The sequence below is a fragment of the Hyalella azteca genome, unplaced genomic scaffold (genome assembly GCF_000764305.2).
Source record: "Hyalella azteca isolate HAZT.00-mixed unplaced genomic scaffold, Hazt_2.0.2 contig13788, whole genome shotgun sequence".
Lineage (NCBI taxonomy): Eukaryota > Metazoa > Arthropoda > Malacostraca > Amphipoda > Hyalellidae > Hyalella > Hyalella azteca.
Window position 1 is genome coordinate 106,424 of NW_025943695.1, and position 22,986 is coordinate 129,409.

The 22,986-nt window shown below is 36.8% G+C and overlaps 2 protein-coding genes across 4 annotated transcripts in view; both read right to left on the reverse strand.

Annotated features, from left to right (window-relative positions):
* The window catches only part of LOC108679568, a 33,277-nt gene extending 25,691 nt beyond the window's left edge, over positions 1–7,586 (reverse strand). For 2 of the 3 annotated variants that reach the window (XM_018168220.2, XM_018168219.2), the window contains exons 1-6: positions 7,378–7,586; positions 6,539–7,059; positions 5,700–6,075; positions 4,595–5,197; positions 3,744–4,313; positions 77–437 (exon numbers count right to left, since the gene is read on the reverse strand). In XM_018168220.2, coding sequence (XP_018023709.1) covers positions 77–437; positions 3,744–4,313; positions 4,595–5,197; positions 5,700–6,075; positions 6,539–7,059; positions 7,378–7,500 — 2,554 coding nt within the window. In that variant the 5' untranslated portion in view covers positions 7,501–7,586. The remainder of the gene's footprint in view (positions 1–76; positions 438–3,743; positions 4,314–4,594; positions 5,198–5,699; positions 6,076–6,538; positions 7,060–7,377) is intronic. The other variant, XM_047883838.1, reaches the window with a different exon arrangement.
* Positions 7,587–8,593: 1,007 nt separating this feature from the next.
* On the reverse strand, positions 8,594–19,871 carry LOC125178934 (vitellogenin-like). The gene is made up of 7 exons (XM_047883836.1): positions 19,804–19,871; positions 15,692–15,931; positions 14,775–14,968; positions 12,390–13,490; positions 12,099–12,249; positions 9,628–11,018; positions 8,594–8,704 (listed from the first exon to the last, which is right to left on the reverse strand). Exons 1-7 carry the CDS (start codon positions 19,850–19,852, stop codon positions 8,594–8,596), a joined length of 3,237 nt encoding a protein of 1,078 aa, XP_047739792.1. The 5' UTR covers positions 19,853–19,871.
* Between the last annotated feature and the right edge of the window lie 3,115 nt (positions 19,872–22,986).

Sequence of the window (22,986 nt, forward strand, 5' to 3'; positions counted from 1 at the left end):
ACTCGAGCTTCATTCAGTAAATTAAAATTTACCGTTTCGGTTAACTAGGGAAAGATTGAAATATTCTCTCACTTACGTGGAATTAGCCGGTCGAATAACGAGTTATCCACTTCAGTGTCAGCCATGAACGTTTCGATATCTTCCAATATGTCGGTAGTTTTTTCCCAGAAACGTTGGACGGATTCTTCCAGAGACCTGATCAACTGCTGAGTTGCATTGATGAGCGGCATAAAGCTTGGCAATTTAAAAAAACTCTGTTGCACCTCCATCGCCACGGTGGAGTCTTGCAGATTCATCAACGCCCGTTTCAAGGCTTCGAAAGTATTTTGCGTTCCTGCGAACTGCTGGGCGAAGTCTTCGTTTACTGTGTTCTTGAAATCTTCGATGAAGTCTGATGCGGCGTCAACGGCGCTGGAGAGCTCACGTGACATCAATGACTGTTCAGATGTGACGAAATCATTAACTGTTTCCATCATTTGTGATTGTAATATTCAGCTTTTCGATTTATACACGACATTCCCTTCTTTCGTTACATATTTTACCCCTAAATGTATTCCGGCTTGGTACAAATATTGCAAGCATGAGCATGGTATTATTTTTTTTCAGTGAAAAGATGCGAGATATATTAGAATACCTCCGACTAATTCTAATGTTAAGGATTCAATCATCGAAATATTTTTTTCTCACACTTGTAGAATTCGAATTCTACAGGTACTTCGGTTACATGTATACTAAGAAAAAATTTGAAACGTGGTATTATTCAACGGTGGATTCCAGCAATACAAATCTCCTAGCGGCCTGAAAAAACTTTAAGTAATTATTCAAATTTATAATTTTGCATGTATCAATTCCTATAATTTCCTCCACTGAAGAGGAATGAATTGATACTGGATAAAAACTAAAATACCGAATTTCCTAGTTTTTATAAATTCAAATTCTTACTCTTCTTTGGGTGGGGGTGGGGGTGGCATTGCAGCCAGTGATCATTTTTTCCGCTTTAAATACTAATTTTTGTCGCAAAAAAATGTGTCGCAATATTTTTTTTAATCTGTAAATTAATATTGTATGATAGGCGAGCACATCAACGAAATGTTAGACTCTAATGATCAAAGTTTCTATTTAGGTGAGACTATGCAACTGACTACTCCAATGCAAGCGACTAATAATAATTAAGTGCGGTAATTAATATTTGTAGTTATCAAATTATTAACATTAAAAAGTATCATGTGTGACTTGGAAAAATTCATCCTCGACTGGACCAAAACATTAAATATTTTGTGTAAATTTAGAATTTTATAGCTTATCGTTTGGGAGATATTTTTTTTTCGAAAATTAAGAAGAATGTAGTAATAGAATAAAAATATTCATCTAATAATGCAACTTTAAGAGTTTATTCATGTAGTTCATTCGCACGTGGCAAGTTTTCACTGCGGTAGAAAATTACATTAATTTGTTCGTATGCCCAGAATTTTGCTTAGTTCATGAAAATAATAATGAATAACATAGGCTTTCAATGTTTTAGAAATGGTCAAACGAAAGATGCTCAAAAACATGATAAATTTACAAGTGATTAATAAAGTTACACAAAACAAGAGGAAACAAATTGATCACTGACCTTCAGGTGTGAATTCCTTTCGGAAACGCTGCAGGTGAACGAGTAAATAAACGAAGATGAAGTGTCGAATGTCAAGGACATGGTAGATATAATTCACTATTTCATTGCAATTTGAATTACAGTCAAATGCACGTTTTACTTAAAATTTTGTGAATGCCGACGTTTCCACGGTCCCAGTGAAAATTTACACTCGTGGCAGCTTCTGATTTGGATTACCAGAAGCTGGGGCGACTCTAAATTTTGTTACCCAGTGAAAATTTACAGACGCGGCAGCTTCTGATTTGGATTACCAGAAGCTGGGGCGACTCTAAATTTTGTTAGGGGTATCACTAATACGGTGCTTCTAACGACGTCATCAGCACTCAATGAAAATTTCAGGCGTATTCATTAGATGCCACTACAAATCATACCATACGATAAGAGTTGCAAGCAGTGCCGGCCAATCTTGTACACGTTCGTGCTAACAACAATATAACTTCCTTTATCCCTATATTTTTATATACTTATACGAAAAAATTTACATTGCTCCCCACTATCCGTACCTCAGTGCAGCCAGGTTCCTGTTTTATTATGCTCACAATCTTCTGAATCATAACGAACTTACTGTTATGTGGGATTCGATGAATTTAAATTTCTCAATACTCGCTATTATGAAGAATATTAAAATTATTTATTTCATGCAAATCCAGGAGACCGACTAAGAGTGTAATTACAATAAAACTTCGAATGAAAAGTCACCAACAAAAGATCCTGATATGTTATGCCGAAAACGTTCATATTAGAATTTAAATACTCCTGATGTTCGATACAACTTAACCTAGGAAAGAGATTACCGGGGTCTTTCTGGAAAAGTACAGTTGAAGTTACGTGATCAATCATAATGTTATAATCATATTTATCAATCAATATGCATCCAAACGGGTCCTTTCTGCTCACCAGTCACGGTGACTGTACGTAGTTTGACCGACTGACCGTATGTAGAAAATTTTGATGGGCTGCGGCTGGATAACTTTCCTGCTACTATCTATGAGATCAACCAACTCTCATGGGGCCATACTTTCAAAACTCGCTAAGTGAACGTAAGTATTTACGCTCTATTTTCTTGTCTATGATTGGTGGATTTTGTTTGAACGGCCGTCAATGATTGTCTGATGAACTTACGATCTCTAAATTTTTTTTTGAAAGTATAGGCCCTGGGGGCCATACTTTCAAAAATCGCTAAGTAAAAGTAAGTACTTACGCTCTATTTTCTTGCCTATGATTGGTGGATTTTGCTTGAAAGGCCGTCAATGATTGGCTGATGAAATTACGATCTCTTAATTTTTTTTTTTGAAAATATAGGCCCTGGTCACCAGAAAAACTTTTACAAAAGTCGTAAGTAGCAACTTTACACTGTGTCATACGTAAGTTATCCTGCTACCCTACACTGTACTGTACGCTGGTGACTGTTCCTGCTGCCCTATACACTGTACTGTACGCTGGTGACTGTTCCTGCTGCCCTATACACTGTACTGTACGCTGGTGACTGTTCCTGCTGTCCTATACGTCAAAGTGGTTTTGGATGAAATTTGGACGAACTTGGATGAATCGCGAGAAAGTTTGGAATATTTTCGCATAAAGATCAAATATATTTTATACAGATGTTGGACCAATCTCCGTGAATAACAGAGATGAAAATGATGGGATTCAGACTAACGTGATTCGGTAACATCACCCGGCCATAATTGATAATTGTCAATTCTATGTGAAAATTTATAATTTGCAATTTTAGGCAATAGTAGATAATTTGTGATTCCACTGAATGATAATTGATTGGTATATTGAATGGTAATCGACATCTTTTCTGAGTGAGGATTCTTTCATGTTCTAAGGCATAAAGTTATTTAATTGGGGACGAATTTCAAGTCAAGAAGATTCGTGGGAAAGGAGGATTGGTGCTGCTCGTGACAACCCCTTCCAGTTGGCCGCGGTGTAGTTTTTATTAAAATTCAAAAGGACAAATAGGTGACTTTACCCTTCCTCGCTATGACGTAAAATTTCCTGTAATGGAGAAGTTGTTTATACATTAATTCACATGATAATTCTTACCGGTGAGCTGGGATATTATTTTGATGGCCCAAACACTGACCTTAGTTGGAGCTAATATGTCCTGGTCGTACTGAGCCTTGAGAGCCAAGGTCTGGGAGCCAACAAGTTTTGCCGCAACTGCTGCGACTGGAACTTCTTTCTGCTCGAACTCACTGCCACTCCACTTCTTCACCCACCCGCTTGCAGGTACCCGCATATTCTTGGTCAGACTCAGCTCTGCATGAGTCATGCTCTTAACCCCGGCTTTGATGACGTACTTCTCTTCTGGGGCATCTTTGGCGCCTGTAATGACCTTAATGAAAGCCGGAGAGCAGGTTTCGATCTGCAAGGCGTACGTTTTATCACTTGGAGACAGCACAGTGGTGTTGAGATTGTAGCCTTGACATCCTATTGTATGCTCCTTCTTTAATACGCCGCCGATTTCGAACTTTTTGTTCTGAGTTTTAAGGAGCACAGACACAATGCCCGACTGCTGCGACTGTTTGATGTACTTCGCAGCTAACAAAGAAGATGGGGCAGACTCCAAATTGGATCTGTACGCCACAAGCAAAGCCTTCTCGTGATCAGCAGCAGTTACGTCCATGACAACGCGAGGTCCATCCGCAACATCCTAAAAGTGTGGTGTAAACATTAAAATTGTATATTTTTATTTTTCGCATGCCCAGACTTACAAACTGACAAAATATACGCGACTTCATTGTTATGAATGAATGAAGTTAACTTCATATATGAAAATAAAATTTGAGAGCCCAAAACGTGAAGCGAAAAATTGATCGCAATTAGCCTACAACAACTTCTATATCACGACATGATGGGACGAACAACAGACATCTGATAAGTATAGAATAAACTTAAGCACCTGTCGTTGGAAACGCAAAAGAATGTACTGACCGAAGAGGAAAGCACGGATGCCTCATAACGCATCATGTCGTCGCCAAGTCTCGTTGCGTTCACTTTGATGTTGATGGCTTCTTCGCTGTGGGGGAAAACGTCAAACGAGACGTGACCGTTCGTGGAAGCGTCTCCGGAAGAGAATTTCCCGACTACCATCTTCTGACGACCTGCATGTGGGTACTCTAACAAAACATTCATTTGTTGTTCGGGTTCAGAGAATTGATTGGTGAATTTTGCAGTGAACTTTCCATGTTGCTCTCCAGAGTTGGGATAGATAACTAATGATTTTTCTTGGTTATTGTATCGTCCAGAAACTGCAAATGAATGAGGTGGAATATCGAATTTAGCTGACAAACCGTCCTGTTCTTCCCTCAAAATATGAGCAAATAGGATCGTCCGGTCATTCTTTAGCACCTTAAGGGACGCTTCACGGTCTGATTCTGATTCCGAAACTTGAACATTGAGTTTTTCGCCAGAAATATCGCAGTTCATGGCAGCGTCCAGCCGACGGAGGCTTGATGGGGACATTTCCAGGTCAGTTTTATAGTTGATCTGAAGTGCAGGCTGCGCTTCATTGAGGCCGGATGACGACAATTCACCCTGAGCAACCATTTCATTAGACGACGGAAAAACTCATTCATGGAATATCATGTTATTGAATATTGAGTTGATTCACAAAACAGCTACGGGAAGGTTAATAATTCCTAAACGTCCAAATGAAATATACAACTTCAGGGAATGTTTCCTAGTGAAGTTCACAAAAACACTAAAATTCATTATACCTATCACCTGAAAACTTTTTTTATAATTTCGTAATTAGGATAAAAAATAAAAATCTATGGCTCCCGTAGCTAGGCGTAAATTATTTTACTCAGTTTGCACAGTTATTTGAGAAATCTTCCGGTAATTTAATACATCTGTGGTCTCAGAATTGTGAAAAATGTTTCTTCATTCACTAAGTTAATTTTACAACTTTGAAGACTTGTCAACACCCCTCGTTTGGATTCCAGATGAAAATGCATGATATCGTGTGTTACTTTACATAGCGCAAACACCAAACATGATTATCTGTCCTAAAAATCAGAGGATAACAAATTCTTACTTCGAGTTGGAGTGCGAGGTCAGGTTGATAGTGACTGTTGAGGCTGAATGTAGATTTGAACTCTCCAATATCAGTGACATGAGACGTGAAGCTATTCTTAATCTGCGTCGCGGAGTCTTCGTGGCTGACTTCAAGCTGTTTCTTGAGGTAGTACTCTTTCTTGCTTGGTGTGACGAGTGAAAGCTCACTGTCAAGCTCCAACGAATGTTGAGGCTCTAAGTGGAATTTTTGCGAGCTAAGAAGAGTAAGAAACTCTTCAGACTCCTTCATGATTTGCAGCTTGACGTGTTTGTCGATGTTCCTCCACGATTGTTGGCCCTCCAGTGATGAAGTCAGAGCATAATGGTAGCTCTCCCGAGCAATTCTGGCATCGCCTCTGTAAGAGCCAAAAAAATGCTAAACAAGGAATTTTGTGCATCGTTTATTAATAAAATTATTGAGCTGCGATGATAGCATCTGATATTTTCGTCCTATTTGGCAAGAAGTTGAATACTGACTGAGAAATCGACAAAATTAATCTTGTTGATTATAATTTCAAAGTAGAATTAGTGCCAATGAAATTTGTTAACAACTATTTAATTTCATATAAGATACACGAACGGCCGGGCCTGCTCGTAAGAAAATTCGTTGGTTTCTTAGAACTTGTCCAAATCAAGGACTGATGTAATTCTAAGAATAATGAAGGTTATATCCCGGTAACATGGTCATGCTGGTGTAATTATAGTACCAGCGTTTATATTTACTTATTTAAGTTATAAATCTATCTTAGTCTTATTGTCAAAAAATTATGCTATTTCTACAATACTTGTCTACCTAAAAAATAGTGAATTTTCACTTACCTCAGAGAGAAGTGAGAATTATCTTCCAGCATATAAGTGCCGCTGAGTTGAACGTTGTGCTCAGGATCTCTGATTTTGTCCAAATAAATCTTAGCAGAAAATTTTCCTTCAGGTTGGTGGGGTGAACCACTTCTATCGACGCTCACTTGATACTGCAGGTGGTGAGGCGAGTAGACCTCAAGTTTCACTTCACCATCGGACTGTACGTGCGACGAAGATTTCTCCAGCTTGAAATCGGTTTTGATTTTTTCTGGAATTTCAATTTTGCTCATGGCGGATAAGCCTGACTCATAATTTCCACTGACATCGTGTTGGTAGGAGATCAGTAGCTGCTGGGCTTTATTGATCGTAAACAAAACCTTGTTTTTGTTCGAGGAAATATCTATTTCAGTGTCTACGTGATACGATCTGCTCTCAGGTCCACTGATGCGGATACCGAGGTGGGACTTTTGGTGAAGAGAACCTTGGCTTCTCACCCAAGTGAAGGGACCCTTAATAGACGCGACCTCTTCACCTTGGCTCTGACAAAAATTTCAACAAAATGAATAAAATTGAAGCAAATAGATATCAATGCAACTGGAAAATCCCAAAATGAGAATTCATTCCCTCTGATGTGAAGCAAATAGAAATCAATGCAACTGGAAAATTACTAAATGAGTTTGATGGATTCGTTCATTAAATTTAAATAAAAGTTTTTTTTATCTCATTTAAGAGATTCTCAGTGGTCAGGAATATAATATTATTACTAAATCAGCCACAGCGGAAAGACACCACATCATTTGGAAACCATTCGAAGTGAGCGAGTGCGTATCGCGTTAAAACATGGAAACAAATCTTACCGCCACCGAAAGATCAATTTCCTGTGGAGATTTGCGTGACGTCATCCTAACATTGATCTTCTTATGGGGCACGGTAACCAGAACGAGGCTTTTACGTATCTGATGTTGCATCTCATCAGACATTAACAGAACGATGGGCTGCGTTGAGCCTTCGTTTATTTCAACGGCCAAAAGCCTTTTTGACAATTTGTTCACCAGCGTTGCGTTGATAATTCAATTGTCGAATAGCAGTTTTCAGTCTGCAACGAACTCAACTTCGGGTCATTGTGTTGAATGCGTAACCGTCCGTGTGCATTTCGCTCTTTGCCGTCGAGTGGACAGATAAAAGCTTCACTGTATTGTACAGCGCCTCGAAGACTCCCGAGAAAACCCGTTGTTGTGGACCTTGTCTGTTCTCTGTGATCTGTCCATGAGCTTTGTAATCACCGGTTCCCAGCAGTGCTTCCAGTTTGTTGATGCGGATGGAGTTATGTTCCTCATTGGTTATATCCACTGAAAAAACAATGTCAAACAAGTCCGATTTGAGTGCAAGAAAAATGTTAATATCTTTTATTACAGAATTCAAGATTATTTATTCAAACAACCTTTCAACCATGTAAGAGAATCTGGGACGATGAGATTGGGGAAATGAATTCATCTACCCAGAAGTGTAGACGACATAATCGGTCGAGTTAAAGTTAGCGCTGATGAATTGTAGTTAGTGCTTTTACCGTCATAATAACGTAGTGGGATATCAAAACGACATGATTACCCGCTCAAATTGTTCGAAAAAGTATGTTCTTTTTTTACATTAAAGTTTCAATTCCATTTGTTTACATGAACATACTGTTTTTAGCGCATTTTCTCAGTTATGGAAAATAGTCGCTATTGTGCTCGCCATGTCCGTCCGTCCGTCTATCTGTCCGTCAGTTTGTTTGTCCGTCTGTCTGTACGTCCGTCTGTCTGTCTGTCCGTTCGTGACTTCATGTTTCGTCGACTAGAAATGCGCTCTCTGTCACTCACTGCAGTGAGTACTGAGTTATATTTTTTTAGCTAGAGAAAGTAACAAAAGTAAAAATAATCAAAGAGCATATAACAATCCTGCCTCACTTGGTCATTGATCAACACACTGGCTTCATATGATTAAATATCTTCACTTAAATTCGTAAGAATTAGAGAATTAATATTAATTCAATTGAACATGAGCGAGAAGAAATACCTTGAACATCAGTGAGTATTACAGAGCGAAGAGCCCCCAAGTGAGTATTACAGAGCGAAGTGCCCCCATAGTTTTGAGAGCTACTTCTAATTTCCCTTCATCTGATCGACTGCATTTGCCGGTCAAAACCTGGAAACAGAAGCTCAAATTATTCCTGCATTAAGTAAAAAATTAAATAAATTCATATTTCCATCAAATAAATAAAGACCAAAAATCTAAAAACTTTGTTTTGATTAACAATGTAAAACATCTTGCAGTACACATTAACATTCACAATGAATTTAAAATATAAAACTTTATATAAAATATATTTTATATAAAAATATAAAATATAAAATATAAAAGTAACTCATGAAAATATGGGTAATTACTATATTTAGCACTACAGTTAAAATAAGAAAAATATTATCATCAAATTAGTGATTGTTTAGCATGTCAACAAAAAATAGGTGTGTAGTATGGAATAATTGATGCTAATACGTTTCTGAACGCATGATGTTAATTAACTATTTCCTTGATTAGCAAAATGCTGGAACGCAGGGTAGGTAGTTTTTAATATTTACACTTTTATGAAATTTATTGGTCTCTCCGTATCAATAGTTTATTGAACTATATATTACATTCTTTATGTTGAAACGAATTTGTTTACATTAAACCATCGTGTGACTATTCTTGTTAAACTGCCTTGGGATCAAAAATACCGTCAACATCTGAAGGGTTGAATAGATACAAGAGAATTACGTATTTAAAATAGTTTAAAAGGTTTATAAATAAAGCAGAAGATGAAAAAAATCGATTTTCTCTGTCTAATTGTGGAATTCATTTTTTAGAATCTTATGTTAATTTGAGTTATTCTTATTAGTTTAGAAGTGTTTTCGTTATAATTATTTAAACAATTATTACAACTAGAAGTCATAATAATAATTGTGCAGCATGATTAACTCTACAACTCAAAGTTGATTCTGAAATAAATTTTTGTAATATATGAAGAGATATAAAGATGGGTTCCTAATTTTTAAAGAATACATCTTCTGATCGGTAAGTTTACTTACCTTCTCTGGTGGAGATGATCCAACTCCAAAATAAATTTCAAGCTGACGCAATTTGATGCCTTGATTTTTGCTCGTAATAACCATTTCGAGTGAATGAACGTTTTCCTCAACTCTGCTCTTCAGCTTCAAGACTTTTCTATCTTGCTGCTCGGAAAACCCGATTTCGGCAGCCATTTTGGTTGGATTTTCGCTACCGGGAATTTCAATTTTCATGCTGTATCCATCAGATTCTGATTTCTCCGTCAATGAAACTTCGAAACCTTCAATACTAGGATTTTCCTTCTTTATCGTGGTTCTGATGTAAGAGGGGGCAACAAGGGGGTAATCTGTTTTAGCCCACAAGTCGGCCACATTGTAATCCGAGCACATTTTAAGGCCAGCAACAGAAGAATAGCAAACGTTTTCGGCCTTGATTCGGGGATCGTTGAGTGTGCTTGGCGGGAGCGCTCGCTCGCGTTCATAGGGGAGTTTAGTCATCAAGTAGCCTCGGTTTTCGAAACGGAAGGCCTCTGCATTATCTTGAGGGAAGTTAAGTTTGAACGACAGTGAACTTGGCAGGTTGACTTTGGCGCTCACAATGACATCACTTGACGAATGAATTGTGGTGTTGAGTTTCAAACCTAGAGCTGGACCGAATTTGTATCCAATGAAATAATTTGCGACTATTGAAACAACAGGAGCATACTGGAAGGAAGAGCCCAGTTCAATTAAGCTGGCCTTGCTATTTGTACTTCCAACCACTGACAAATCTCTCGAGAATAAGATGGGAATGCCCTGGACTGTTGATATCTCAAGGTTACACCGACTCTGGAAAGCTTGAAAACTGTGAATCTGTTTTTGAGTGATGATTTCGTTGTAGATTTCACCTATAATCATATAAAGTCGTGCTAAGATGTCTGACGCATAATCTTCGTCACTTGCAAGACTTACAAACAATCTTTCCTGACCTAAAATCTTCAAGAAGAAGTCCAACTTCCCTCTCGACGATTCTCCCTGCTTCGGTATATACATTTTCAACATCCTACCCAAGGCAGTGTTACCGATTCCGTTCTCAGAATTCAGAATGCTTTCAAGGAGAGCTGGTACATTTTCAAGCCTGAAACCCCATTCGCCGACATTTACAATTTCGTCGAATATATCAAATGTTAAATTTGATCTCCATTGCCTCAGAGTTTTTTCCTGCTGGTCGAAAATTGCATCCTGGAGATATTCTAATCCAAAGCTCCCAGACCGAGTGAATTTCGAAAAATCAAAGCTGTGGGACGAATTAACTAAGTTTGATGGATAATTTTGTGATATATTGAATGAAGCGAGTCGTTCTTTGACATCGATTTTGTAGGGTGCTTCTGTGAGCTGAAGATTCGTGAGGTCGGAAAGAATGTAGGCTCTTGCTGTTGAGAAAAAAAAGTTGCCATCATTTTGTAGCTGGTCCATTAAAAAGTCTGTAGCATCCAAGAATTATTTTTAAACGACGATAATTTTTTCAATAACTCTACAAAATGGATAAATGTGAATATTTCCGTAGCTACGTCCTTAACCTTAATTCAATTTGATCAACTTACTTTACCGATGTTTGCAACTATATTTATATTAAATGTTCCATCAATAAAATTTCTGTAACTAAATCTTAAATTTTATTATTAAACTCCTGAACTTATCAAATCCCACCGGTTCCATTATTTTATATAACGGTAACTGATTTAATTTTCAGCAAATGTATAATCGATAAATCCTCTAAACTAGGATAATTTAAAAATATTTTCTACTAAATTCTCCGCATACACTGCTGACCACCGGAACACCAAGTCCCTTCCAGCTTATGGCAAGGCGCGACCACACTTACACATTGAAAAGTACTTTTCATGCAAAAATAAACAAGAAATAATCAGCTATGGTTAAATATAAATTGATTGGCTTTCTGAGTTATGGATGCGACATTTCCGTTTTACTGCAATCCGATGTGCAAAGAGCAAAGATTAATTATCGTCTTAAGACCTGTGGGATTATAAATGAAATCCAGTTTGTCTATAATCTGGGTTCTGTTCAAAGAAGAGAAGCACACTTTATCAATGCCAAAAAACAAGCTGAGCAAGGTCCTCTAGCTTGTAGGTGGAACAGTCATCTACCCTACAGCATGCATCACCGTCTTGTCGGTGGACTACGTATACAACTGATGTAACTCTCAACTACCTTCGGACCACTATGAAGACCGATGACTATTGATACGCTCTGATTTCGCTTGCGAAGAGATAGATTGTTCATTTAGAAAGAATTTAATAGAACAGCTTATAATCATCATCTACCCAGGTACCTGAATATTAGAATTGGCATTTCTCATGGTACAACAAACTTTTCGGGATATTGGGAGGCAGTAGTCACTGGCCGCAAAAAAAGCACACGAAATATCTCATAAATTTCTGATGAGAGATGATTCATCATGGGACAAATTTAGGAAATAAATCTCAGCTCACCTTGGTCGTTATATTCTTGAGATGTTATTTTGGTTATGAGATGACCAAGTTCAGTTTTGCTGGCTGACAAAACTGCGGTTTTGTATGCGAAGATGCGCAACTCAGTTTTTTCACTTTTGTCCGTGGCAATGCCCAGCATTTCCTCAATATCCTGGAAAAAAATTTCTCTTTGTAATCAGGTCGGCTTGTGAACTTATTACTGGATTCATTCATATAAACTCTGAATAATCCTAGTTTTCGATTTTTTTAACTTGTGAAACTATAGAACTGTCACTAGTGAGCTTGACTTACTTCTCTGGAGAGCTTGGTGTTTTTAAGAACTTCAGCTGCTTGGAGGCGCACACGTAACGGTACTTTACTGTCCGAGAAACATTCTTTGACAGTGGGGCGCAGAACATCACTAATGTTCTTCATATTTCCGACAGTCTTTAGCAAAATCACTGCAGTCTTCTCATGTTTACGGTCGTTGGAAGCTTGGGTGCAAGAGGATGTGAGTCTTTGAGACACGGTCTGCATCAGGCGCTGAAGTTTTTCATCCATCCGGCAAGTTCCATCGTACTGTCGTCCTTCCGTTGAGCAATACGTCTTCACTACGGTACCAACTGCCAGAGTAACGAAAGAAGGAAGATCATCATCTTCAAGAAGGGGCTGGACAGCAGCTACTCCGTTACTGCAAACTCTTTTTAAAGTCTGAAGTCGCCATGTATACTGGAAAAGGCGTTGTTTATTTAGAATGTTCTCTGCCATCACTTTTACTGCTCCGTGGTTTTCTGTTGCAGGTATGGCGTCCAGATAAATTGCTTCCAAGTCGTCCGATTGGCTGCAGTACTTTTTGCTTTTGATATTTTTCCAAACTTCATAAATCGCAGGTTCTTCGACATCGTCCATTGCAGATATCAAATCTGAAAACATTTGTGCAGTCTGCATTGTCACGCTTCCTTTTTCAATTACGGCACAGAGACCTTTTAGTTTTAGTTCCATTTCGGAAACTGCTGAAGCATTTTTAGGCTCAGATGTGAAATCATAAAGCAAACTTGTTTTCCTCGCATTCTTGATTTGTCGGACAGCTTCCGTACGCATCGTCTTTTTCAAAGTCAGCTTTGAGTTTTGCTGTGCAGCCACAGACTTCCCAACACCCAAAATGGGGGCAATTTCGTTGTCGTCACGGCAAGTGACCGTCTTGAACAAGCCACCCTGAATTTCTTGCACACATTCTGACTGTGATGACCTCATAGGAATGACAGATTTTAGAGGTATTGCCGAGAGAGGAGACTCGCTTCCGTCTCCGTATCTCTGTGAGCATAAACGATGGTCCTTGGATTTCTTGACCACAACTTTGTCTCCGTCATGCTTCACATTGTATACAGTAGGACAAATCCCAATTACATCCATCTGGAGAGACAAGAATAAGAGTCAACAAAAAGTTGGCTTTAACATTAGGAGATCTGCAATATTGAGCTTGAGTGACGACACTCACAATGAAGAACTTCGTATTTTCAGAGTCAAAACATATACATTCAAATCTTGAAATCTTAATTGTTTCTGTAATTTTGTAATAATCTGGTAAAATGGCCGAAATGTCGACTATTGAATATGGATATTTGCATGTGGAAATTCATATTAATGTCAGTGTCAGCGTTGCAAATTTGACCATCAGCTAGGCTTTTCGCCGATTCTGAACATCGCAGAAATTTCACAGCTTGTCGCGGTTCTCGAACCCGTAACTCACTGATCCAAGATTCACTGTGCTTAAGCGCCCGGCCATATTGCCGATTTCAACTAGAGCTTTTCACCTTAGACTGCTGGTATTGAACCTACGACTCACCGTTCCAAATTTAGTGCTTAGAACTTTAACTACTCGGACACCCGGTTTCGTAATTTCATGTAAGTAAGTACAGTTAGGGCCTAAGGATATCGTCGTGGACTTTATTGTAGGTAAGGCAGTAAAAAAATCGTTTGCAACCGCCATGATTGGGCATAAATGAAAGTTTCGAAGATGACCAGATAGTAAGTTTAATCAACAATTTTCTCTATGTTTTTTTTTAATTTGGCAAATTAGATTCCTAGTTTACCGAGGAAATTAAAAAATTGGGATACCACAGAACATTTTATATAGTTTTTAGCGCATATTCTCATTTATGGAAAAAGTGAACTATTGTGCTCGTCATGTCCTTCCGTCCGTCTGTGACTTCACGTTTTCGTCGACGAGAAAATGTGCTCTCTGTCACTCACTGCAGTGAGTTCTGAGTTTTATTTTTTTGTACGACGTTTCAAATTACGTTTCGTTATTCAACAAAATACAGAATTTTCATTGCTTATGATATTGAATGGCGAGACTTCTCATTTTCAGCGTCGTAAAAATAATAAAAAAATGTCAGTTGAAAAAGTTACCTTTGAACTACAAATCCACTATAAGTCTTATGTTCGCAAAATAAAGAAAAAAAAAAGAAAATGTCTAATGTCTGATGTTCATCGAAACTTGCATGTAAAACAATTTCAGTTTACCTATAAATAATTCCTGTGGTACTTAAATGACAACGTTTACGTTTTAATGAATAATGTAGTTCTGAGACGATGTCATACATCGTCTCAGAACTACACCTATACACCTACACACCTACACACCTATACACCTATACACCTACACCTACACCTAAACTATATACCTATACTCACCTCACTCGCTTTGATGCCATCATTAAGTGAGGAGTTGGAAGGCAGGGAGTTCTGGAGCATTGACAGGATGCCTTTTTTGATGTTAACGGCAACCTTGGGATCGTCTTGGTCCACGCAGATCTCCTCGAATACACCGTCTAACATAACCGCACGTAGCGGATATCTGGTCAACTGCTCATCCAATGACCCACTCGCTGATAATGGATACCATTTCAATTATTAGCACACTCAATAATTAATTGAGTAATAAAACGTAATATATATTTATTCGTGATTAGGATAGTTAGGCAGAAGTTTCTCGTTTATACAGGTTTGATTACCAGAAGCGTACACCAGAGCGTACTTTTTATTATCAATTTTCTGTGTTCAATTTATTCGTGAGTAAATGTATATCCATTATTTAGGAGTAGTTTTAGTTAATAAAGTACTTACACTGCATTTAGAGCTAAGTCTAAACGTCACAACGTTAGAATTAAAAATACCATCAAATTATCTGTCGAATTCTAATTTAAAACACTCAACCTCAAAAACAACTCTTTAAAAAATCCTCATGTTAAAATAGGATATATATTATTGATACTATTGACAAATTTTCAATCTGGACAATTCTTTGATATCCTATAATAAAATCAACTGATAAATAGGAGATTGTTACACTTTAATTTTCGATGAGTACAATTTAAACTTAGTTTCCTGATTTCAAAGCGTTCATGGACACATATCGTATATTTCTGAGTGAATCTATCAAACGTTTGAAAATTTTGAGTTCCTCGATCAAATTTTGCCGTCCTCGTTTATTTTTATGTCCTCGGTTTGATGCCCTAGGTTCCAAATTCTTAGGATGGAAATGCTCTCCTAAAAAAAGGATGGAAATGCTCTCCTAAAAAAATTAAGAAAAAATCATAAATCCAACTTACGTTTTCCCTGAACGATTGGCTCCTTGATTTCAATGACGACTTCACACGGTGACTCGACATGGAGGGCGACTGTAGCTGACCACTCTAGTTCGGCCTCCTGACTAACGTTAGTCATGCGCACGGAGAATTCGCTGTGCAGTTCATACTCGTACGTCATGCCTGGTATGTAACTGAGCTTCGCTACCTCGCTGTGCGCACACCTACGCCTACACTCTCTTGAAGGTGATGTCTGCAGCGGCCCTGCGGCATAATTAAAGTTAGGACGTGTTTTGCCTTCATATATCTCAGATTATCAAGGCAATTATTTATATTATCTTTATTGTTATCTATATTATTTATATTATTTTTATTGGTATCTATGTTATTTATATTGTCCTTATATTTTTTATTATATTATATTTATTCTTTTCCCTTTAAATTTGCAGAATATACATGTGATATGGATCTTTTATAGATACCCGAGTTTGATATAATTAGTCGCTTTTAGTTTGTATAGGACCCTTTGCAGTTCGCTATAGACCCTTGGTAAGAGGTTAATGAATAATGAGAAAAATTATTTTAATTCGATAATTTACACTCTAGATAATTTGATAAATATAACTCTTATTTTAATGCTTTTCCTTGTTTAAAAGTCGCGAGAGAAAAAATAAAAAAAAATTAATTTTCAAAGGCACATCCACGCTCTTGTATAAATAAATAACACAAATAAGATAACGGAAAGGAGCAAGTCACTATACTGAACAATGCACAAATTCAAGTAAATTAGCCCTTCATTCCATTAATTACAACATGGTACATAATAAAAAAAACGAAAAAAAAACACAATATCAAAATAACACAGATTAACAACAGGTAACAACTAAGAACAACATGTTACAAATTTATATGGATCTCTTCCAAATTTATATTGATTTTGGATCGAAATCAAATTTTATTGACTCGGGCCTGAAATTTTGGTTGGGATTGATGACTAAAATCAAAGAATTGTTGATTGACTTGTTGATTTTTTTGCGAAAATGCTTCATAGGAGTACTTATATTATTAGTCTGCTTATTTCGCAAGTTCACAAGGAATTTAAAAGCAAAGAAAACGACAAGAAAATGGTTCAATATCCATATGGTGAATTTTCTTGGCGTTTTCTTTGCTTTCAAATTCCTTATGCTTCATAGGAAAGGTGCTTTTTGGTGAACGGGACGGGGAGGGTAATTGGGGCAGCCAGTAATGACGACGGATTGCAACCATAAGTGTGTTATTAAAGGCCAAAGAAAGACTGGTAAGAAGGCAATTTCAGACTCTGACATAATCATTTCACCAGGCAGCAACCACAATTTCTAGAGTAATCCATGCTGCTCAGTCACCAATCATTAGTAGATAACATCACTTTTAAAATATGACTCGTACTAGCATGATTGCAATGTAAATATAACAAAGTATAGGTAAAAACTCGTTTCGTAATATTTTTCTGGCGAATACTGATCTCTTTGGTCATGGATATATTGATGTTTGTCACTTATGTTCGTATGAAAAAACTGCGGCCACAGTAGGTACTCGTTAGTGATAATGGAATGAGCACGTAATCGAAAAATTGTAAGCGAATCAATGTTATAATGTTCTAAAAACTTGTGAGTGACCTGAATAAAAAATGTAGTGCAGGTTGTTATGTTTACATCATAATGAATAACTTGTTTTGGTGAAAAAAATGCTAACTTTTTAATAGAAAAAGATCATAACTTTGTTGAGGCTTCTTGTGCACATCTGATTCCATCCCTTAATGTCAGGGATTAATGTCTGATTAATAGGAGGTGTCGTCAGGAGCCTATGTGATTCAGCAAACAGAACGTTGATAGACCTACGACACTACGCAACCTTCGAATTCACTTTCATTTCCTTAAGTATTTACTAGTACCTTTTCGAAATTTACCCCAGTTCCTCCGATGAGTCAGTGAGCTAATTTAGTTTGATGTATTTACTTTGTATGTAATATTCTTGAACCATATTGTTGAATATTACGTTAACCTGTTTATCTCGAACTACTAAATTGTCGTGTTTCTAGGTGCAGAAACTCACCATCAATATACCTGATAGAAGTGTCGAATCATCTTGTTATTTTTACGAAGCTTTGGGGAAACCATTATAACTTTTAACCACGCAACGTGACTAACTATCGTTCGCCACGTGGCGTAGGCTAAATGTTAATCAGTCGTCTCTGTGATTATTGGGCTTTAGATTGCTGCAAGTGTCAAAAGGTCAAGCACTCTGCACAATCGATTACCTTCGAATCTAAGTCCTGGAGTAGAAGACTTATAATACATATAAGTCTTCTACTCCACTTTATGACAACATGGTTTTTCAATCATAACAGCTCTACTCATGCAGAATCAATGGTTCTCAGAGTCCAGCGACAGTGACGGCTACATTAAATGATTAATAACGCACACAAAAAGCTTCAGAGATCCATAATGGAAGGATAGAAATATATATGATACGAGTACTTCACTAAATTTTTAGAAATCTGTTTGGGTCCTGAATCTTTTGGATGACGGAAAAATTACTAATTTCACTCGGTATTGATGGGAAAAAGTACTATTCTCACTCGGTATTAGTACAATCGACCTTGTATTTTTTGCGAGGAATTATTTCTTTGGATTGCTTCGGGTATCACTGCACCCAGCATTGTCTTCGGCAGAGATTTACTTTTTAACACTCTATTTTTATTCGGTCTCGTGCGTGTGGTCTCATGAGGCGGGAATGCTGTCAGAAAACGGTCAGACCTTGTCGTTCCGGACGTCGACGAATGATGAAAGACGACTTTGTGCGATGAGGTACGTGTTTGTAAACCATAATATTGAGTTGAATGTGGTCACTATACTTCTTTTTCGACACTGGTCTTTGGTGCTAATTTACACGTGACAGCGCCGGACTATCCACGTTGCCAATCCTCCGTCCATAAATGGAGCTATAACAAACCATAAATAGGGCTATAACACAGGCGCTACGCTCTATCAGCAACAACACAACATTCGTCATTTAATTTCAGCTAACTAAACTCTTTTTTTTTGTGCACAATCCCAACGAATGCTTTACCTCTGGAACAGAAGTACGGCAGATTAGGCCGGAAATCACATAGAATGAAATGGCATCAGCCATATCACTATTTACGCGAATTTTTTCTGTCGTCATGTAAAGGAGATAAACTAATTGTTGAATTCAGTAGTCACGTTAGTACTAGACATTTACTTTTTTATATTACATATTTCATGGGAAAGATTTTAATTTTGCAAGCAAGACGTTAAATATTTGTAATTAAATTGTCAAGTTTTTCGAATTCTTACGGAATATTGTTGGAGCAAAATTTCTTCATAATTGTCCTTGGTAACGAATTTATGTCTATAAGTCGAATACGACCTACTATGAATGATGCCTGAACGTAAAGCTTTAGAAATTTATGTTTCTCCTTAAAGGCAGAATCAATTTCGGCGTTCACACAATTAAGATAGCCTTTGTTGAACTAAAACTTTAAATTATGCGCAGAAATGAGTAGAATTGAAAAATTCTACGCATCTCTTTCTAAAAAATTCTACGCCTGTTTTAGTTTGAAACAGAATAGACAAAGGAAAATATTAATAAAGAGAATTAAAGAAGCCTCCATCCTCTAGCGTGATGCATACGGCAACCTCGCGTGCTATGATTTTAGGACTTGGTTCAATAAAAATATTCAAGGTGAGTTACGTCGTAATTGAAACTTATGGAGGCATTGAGATAAATAATTTTTTGATTGTGTTAAAATCGCGTAATTTTTATCTAGAAAAATTTCCAAATGATTATAAATATGAAATTTATAAGCTTTCGAATATTAATTAAACAAAAATCTTCTTGATTCAACTAACTGAACTATTATAGTTATCCTTTGCTATTGGATATCTTATAAGTGCGTATTCATCCTGCTGTTCTCTGAGTCAAGTATTCAAGATCCACGTGACACATAAATCACATTATATCATTAGTATTGAGTAATAAATCACATTATACCATTAGTATTGAGTAATAAATCACATTATACCATAGTATTAAGTCATAAATCACATTATACCATTAGTATTAAGTATACTCACCAGCCGCAGCTGCTGCCACGAGCAGCAGTACCCCAAACACGAGCTTCATACCGACGAGGGGAGATGACCAGCACTGCAGCAGAGGGCAGACTTGCCCCTCTTATATAAGCTCGGCGCGTAGCTCTGTCTGGCGTCTGGGGGGTAATGCGATACGAGGGCTGCACACTTGCTGCGCGAGACTAGCACATCAATGTTCTATTATTGATACTTCATTAGGTAAATCGACATGTTTTGATTACTTGGCTAACATTTTGATAATGTCGACGATGAATCGAATCAAACCATAATTTGAATTCTGCTGGTATATGGTAACTTTACGAAAACATATAAATATTTAGTAAGAAATCGATCGTTTGTCATTAATTTTTTCCCTCTTCCATCATTTGATTAGATTATCAAAGCTGCCATATATATTCAAATTTTAGTCTAGAGTCATAAATAATTGTGAAAAGAATATAATAGCAGTAAAAATATTGATGAAATTTATTAAACCTATAAAAGATTTTTAAGACTAATCAACATAAGCTAGTTTCTGCTTCATTATTCGGATAACTTTTGATGCACGCCTATGATAAATAATAGAAGTAAATCTGACTATCACGTATAACGAGATATGTGAATATGCAACCAATTTACTGTTCTTATAGAATTTCAATAAGATGTTAAGTAATAAAAACGAAAGTTATATATCGCTAATCATACATTACCTCTCAACTTTCTCTATTCTTACTTTGATCGATTTTTTATAACTTTTATCTTATTTCATTTTTTATGGCTTCTATGAAATTTTGCCCATGATAAATAAAGTGATGAAAATTGTATAGGACTCAGTTCAACATGTTAAGCGTTGTACATTGTACATTGTGTTATTTATGTCATCGTGTAAATGATCAAAATGAAATTTTAATAATTTATCGCTGGAATATGATGATTTTTCCTGTCAAACTTTCCATCATGTGAATTTTGAGATTATATTTTAATATTTTTTCAAAGCATTTGCAGGTTTAATATTTCATGCCTCGTCGCTACTTTAAGACAAATAATTTCTCTGATTTGAACAGAGACGTGCAGATCAATTCGCCCAAAACGTTCGATGTCATACGATTTAATGTTACTTGCTTTGACAACACACAGAATGATTAAAGTGCATCAACGTGGCATCAATTGTCAATCGGTCTATTAACCTAGTTTTTGGACAAGGTTGTTTTATTTTGGGTCGTCCTAAACTACATAACATTGACTAAATAACTGCCGCGAATAAAATGCAGATATATTGGAGTACATCATATAGCTTATTTAGCACATATTAGATTCCTCTATATTGTGTCTAGCTGGCAAGTTTTCAATTAAATTTGCATTTTCTTCATTGATATTACTTATATAACGGTATATCAGACGCTGGTACAATGATAATGAGCCCTAAATATTATCTTAATATTTCGATTCGGTAAAATTAATTCTGTGATAATCTTGAATAATTTTCTCTTTACGTATCAATTTTTTGTAGCTCGAAGACTGATTTCAACAACTACTCAATATAAGTATTTATGCCATTAGTTTTCTTATATTGCTAATTTACCAACAATTGAAAAGGGAAAATGAAAGGCATAGTAAATTCACTATATTTTTAACGAAAACGTTTAGGATACCAGTTATATTACCAATTAAATACATAACCAATAAAAGTAGCAAATGGAAGTATATTTTTTGAACTGATGATTTAGCAGACTCCGAAACGTTTTTAATCAAAATAATGATGAATTATTTGTTGTTTTCTTTGCTATTCAATTCCCATTGAATATAATCTTTAATTATTCTGACGTGATATAAAGTTGACAATTTAACTCAATATGGTCGTCATCCACATTGTACTTTGATAAGTTCTCTGTTTATAACGACCTCATTGCCTTCTCAACGTGTGTCGATCTAGAATTCGTGAAGGGCAGGGCCTAACAAAACAGAGTATAAATCTGTCACTCAATTAGTTATCAATGCGGTTCACGTAAAGCAAATTTCACCGCCAGACCACACTTTCGAAAGAATGCACGCCTTCCCCTTTCAAAAAGTCGGCGTCGTCCATGCGATTATACTCCCGCACATATTGTTTGTCATCCATGGACTTTCATCCATTCAGCTTCCGGAACCTGGGAGGAAGATACGGTATTCTTCTTTCAAAGACTCTTAAATAATTAGTAAAAACGATTGACGACCTAGCCCGATACACTTTCCTTAACCACCTTAACTTTTTCTTAGTTAACATTTGTGTCTGTTACACAGTCTGTTCAAAAACCTTGAACCGTTAAAATATTCTCGCCTAAAATATAAATATTCCCGTATTCTAGCCTGAAAAAAGTTCAAAATAATTTGGAGCCTCTTCAAATAAATTTACTTCATCTTATTGTCGAAATCTCAACTTTTACCTGAGATGTCACGCCACCGCCTTCCACCGCTACTCCGCATTGGTGTTGATGTTTTTCTCTTTTATCAATGGTGAAATTGACACGGATAGGATAGTTTTTGAAATAATCTTGAGTCACCGCGTAGTAATTATATTGCTTCATCTGGTCATACCAGATTGTGGTCAGACCATCTTGACACCTCTTTTGTGGTTAAACCGGCTTGCGGATCGACGAAGCTAATGGCCTGTCGTTTAGTAAGTGCAATTTTGAAATTTACGATTGAAGTTCCATTGTGTCCGGCATGACGCTGTTTGTATTTTTTGTTATTGTGGGGTGGAAGGTCAAAACTTGAATAAACATCGGGCAAAAGAAGATACTAAATTCAGATTCCTCTTTTAGCATTGATAAATGATGCCTCTGTTTCAATGTTGCCAAAATCCATATGGAACCCCGTTGGCCATGATCAGATGATCAGATATAAATTATTGGCATTAGTCGTAACATGTTCATCAGCACGTCATAATTTTCTCTTGAATCGCTGCAATGTTGTATCCTTGTTAAAAATAGTTATACACGAACCATCAGCTGAAGCTCTCATCTTTCAACGATTTCTGATTGGTTTCATTGTCCTTCCGTTACCAAATTCTCCACCTACATGCAGTCTAGAAAATTTATGTCGCCTCTTTCCTACCGAGAGATGTATTTAGGGCAGGGACAGAAATTATTTTTTCTGTGACGTAAATGCAGAGAAAATTTGTTCTGCATAGCTAAAGAGTTAAGAAAT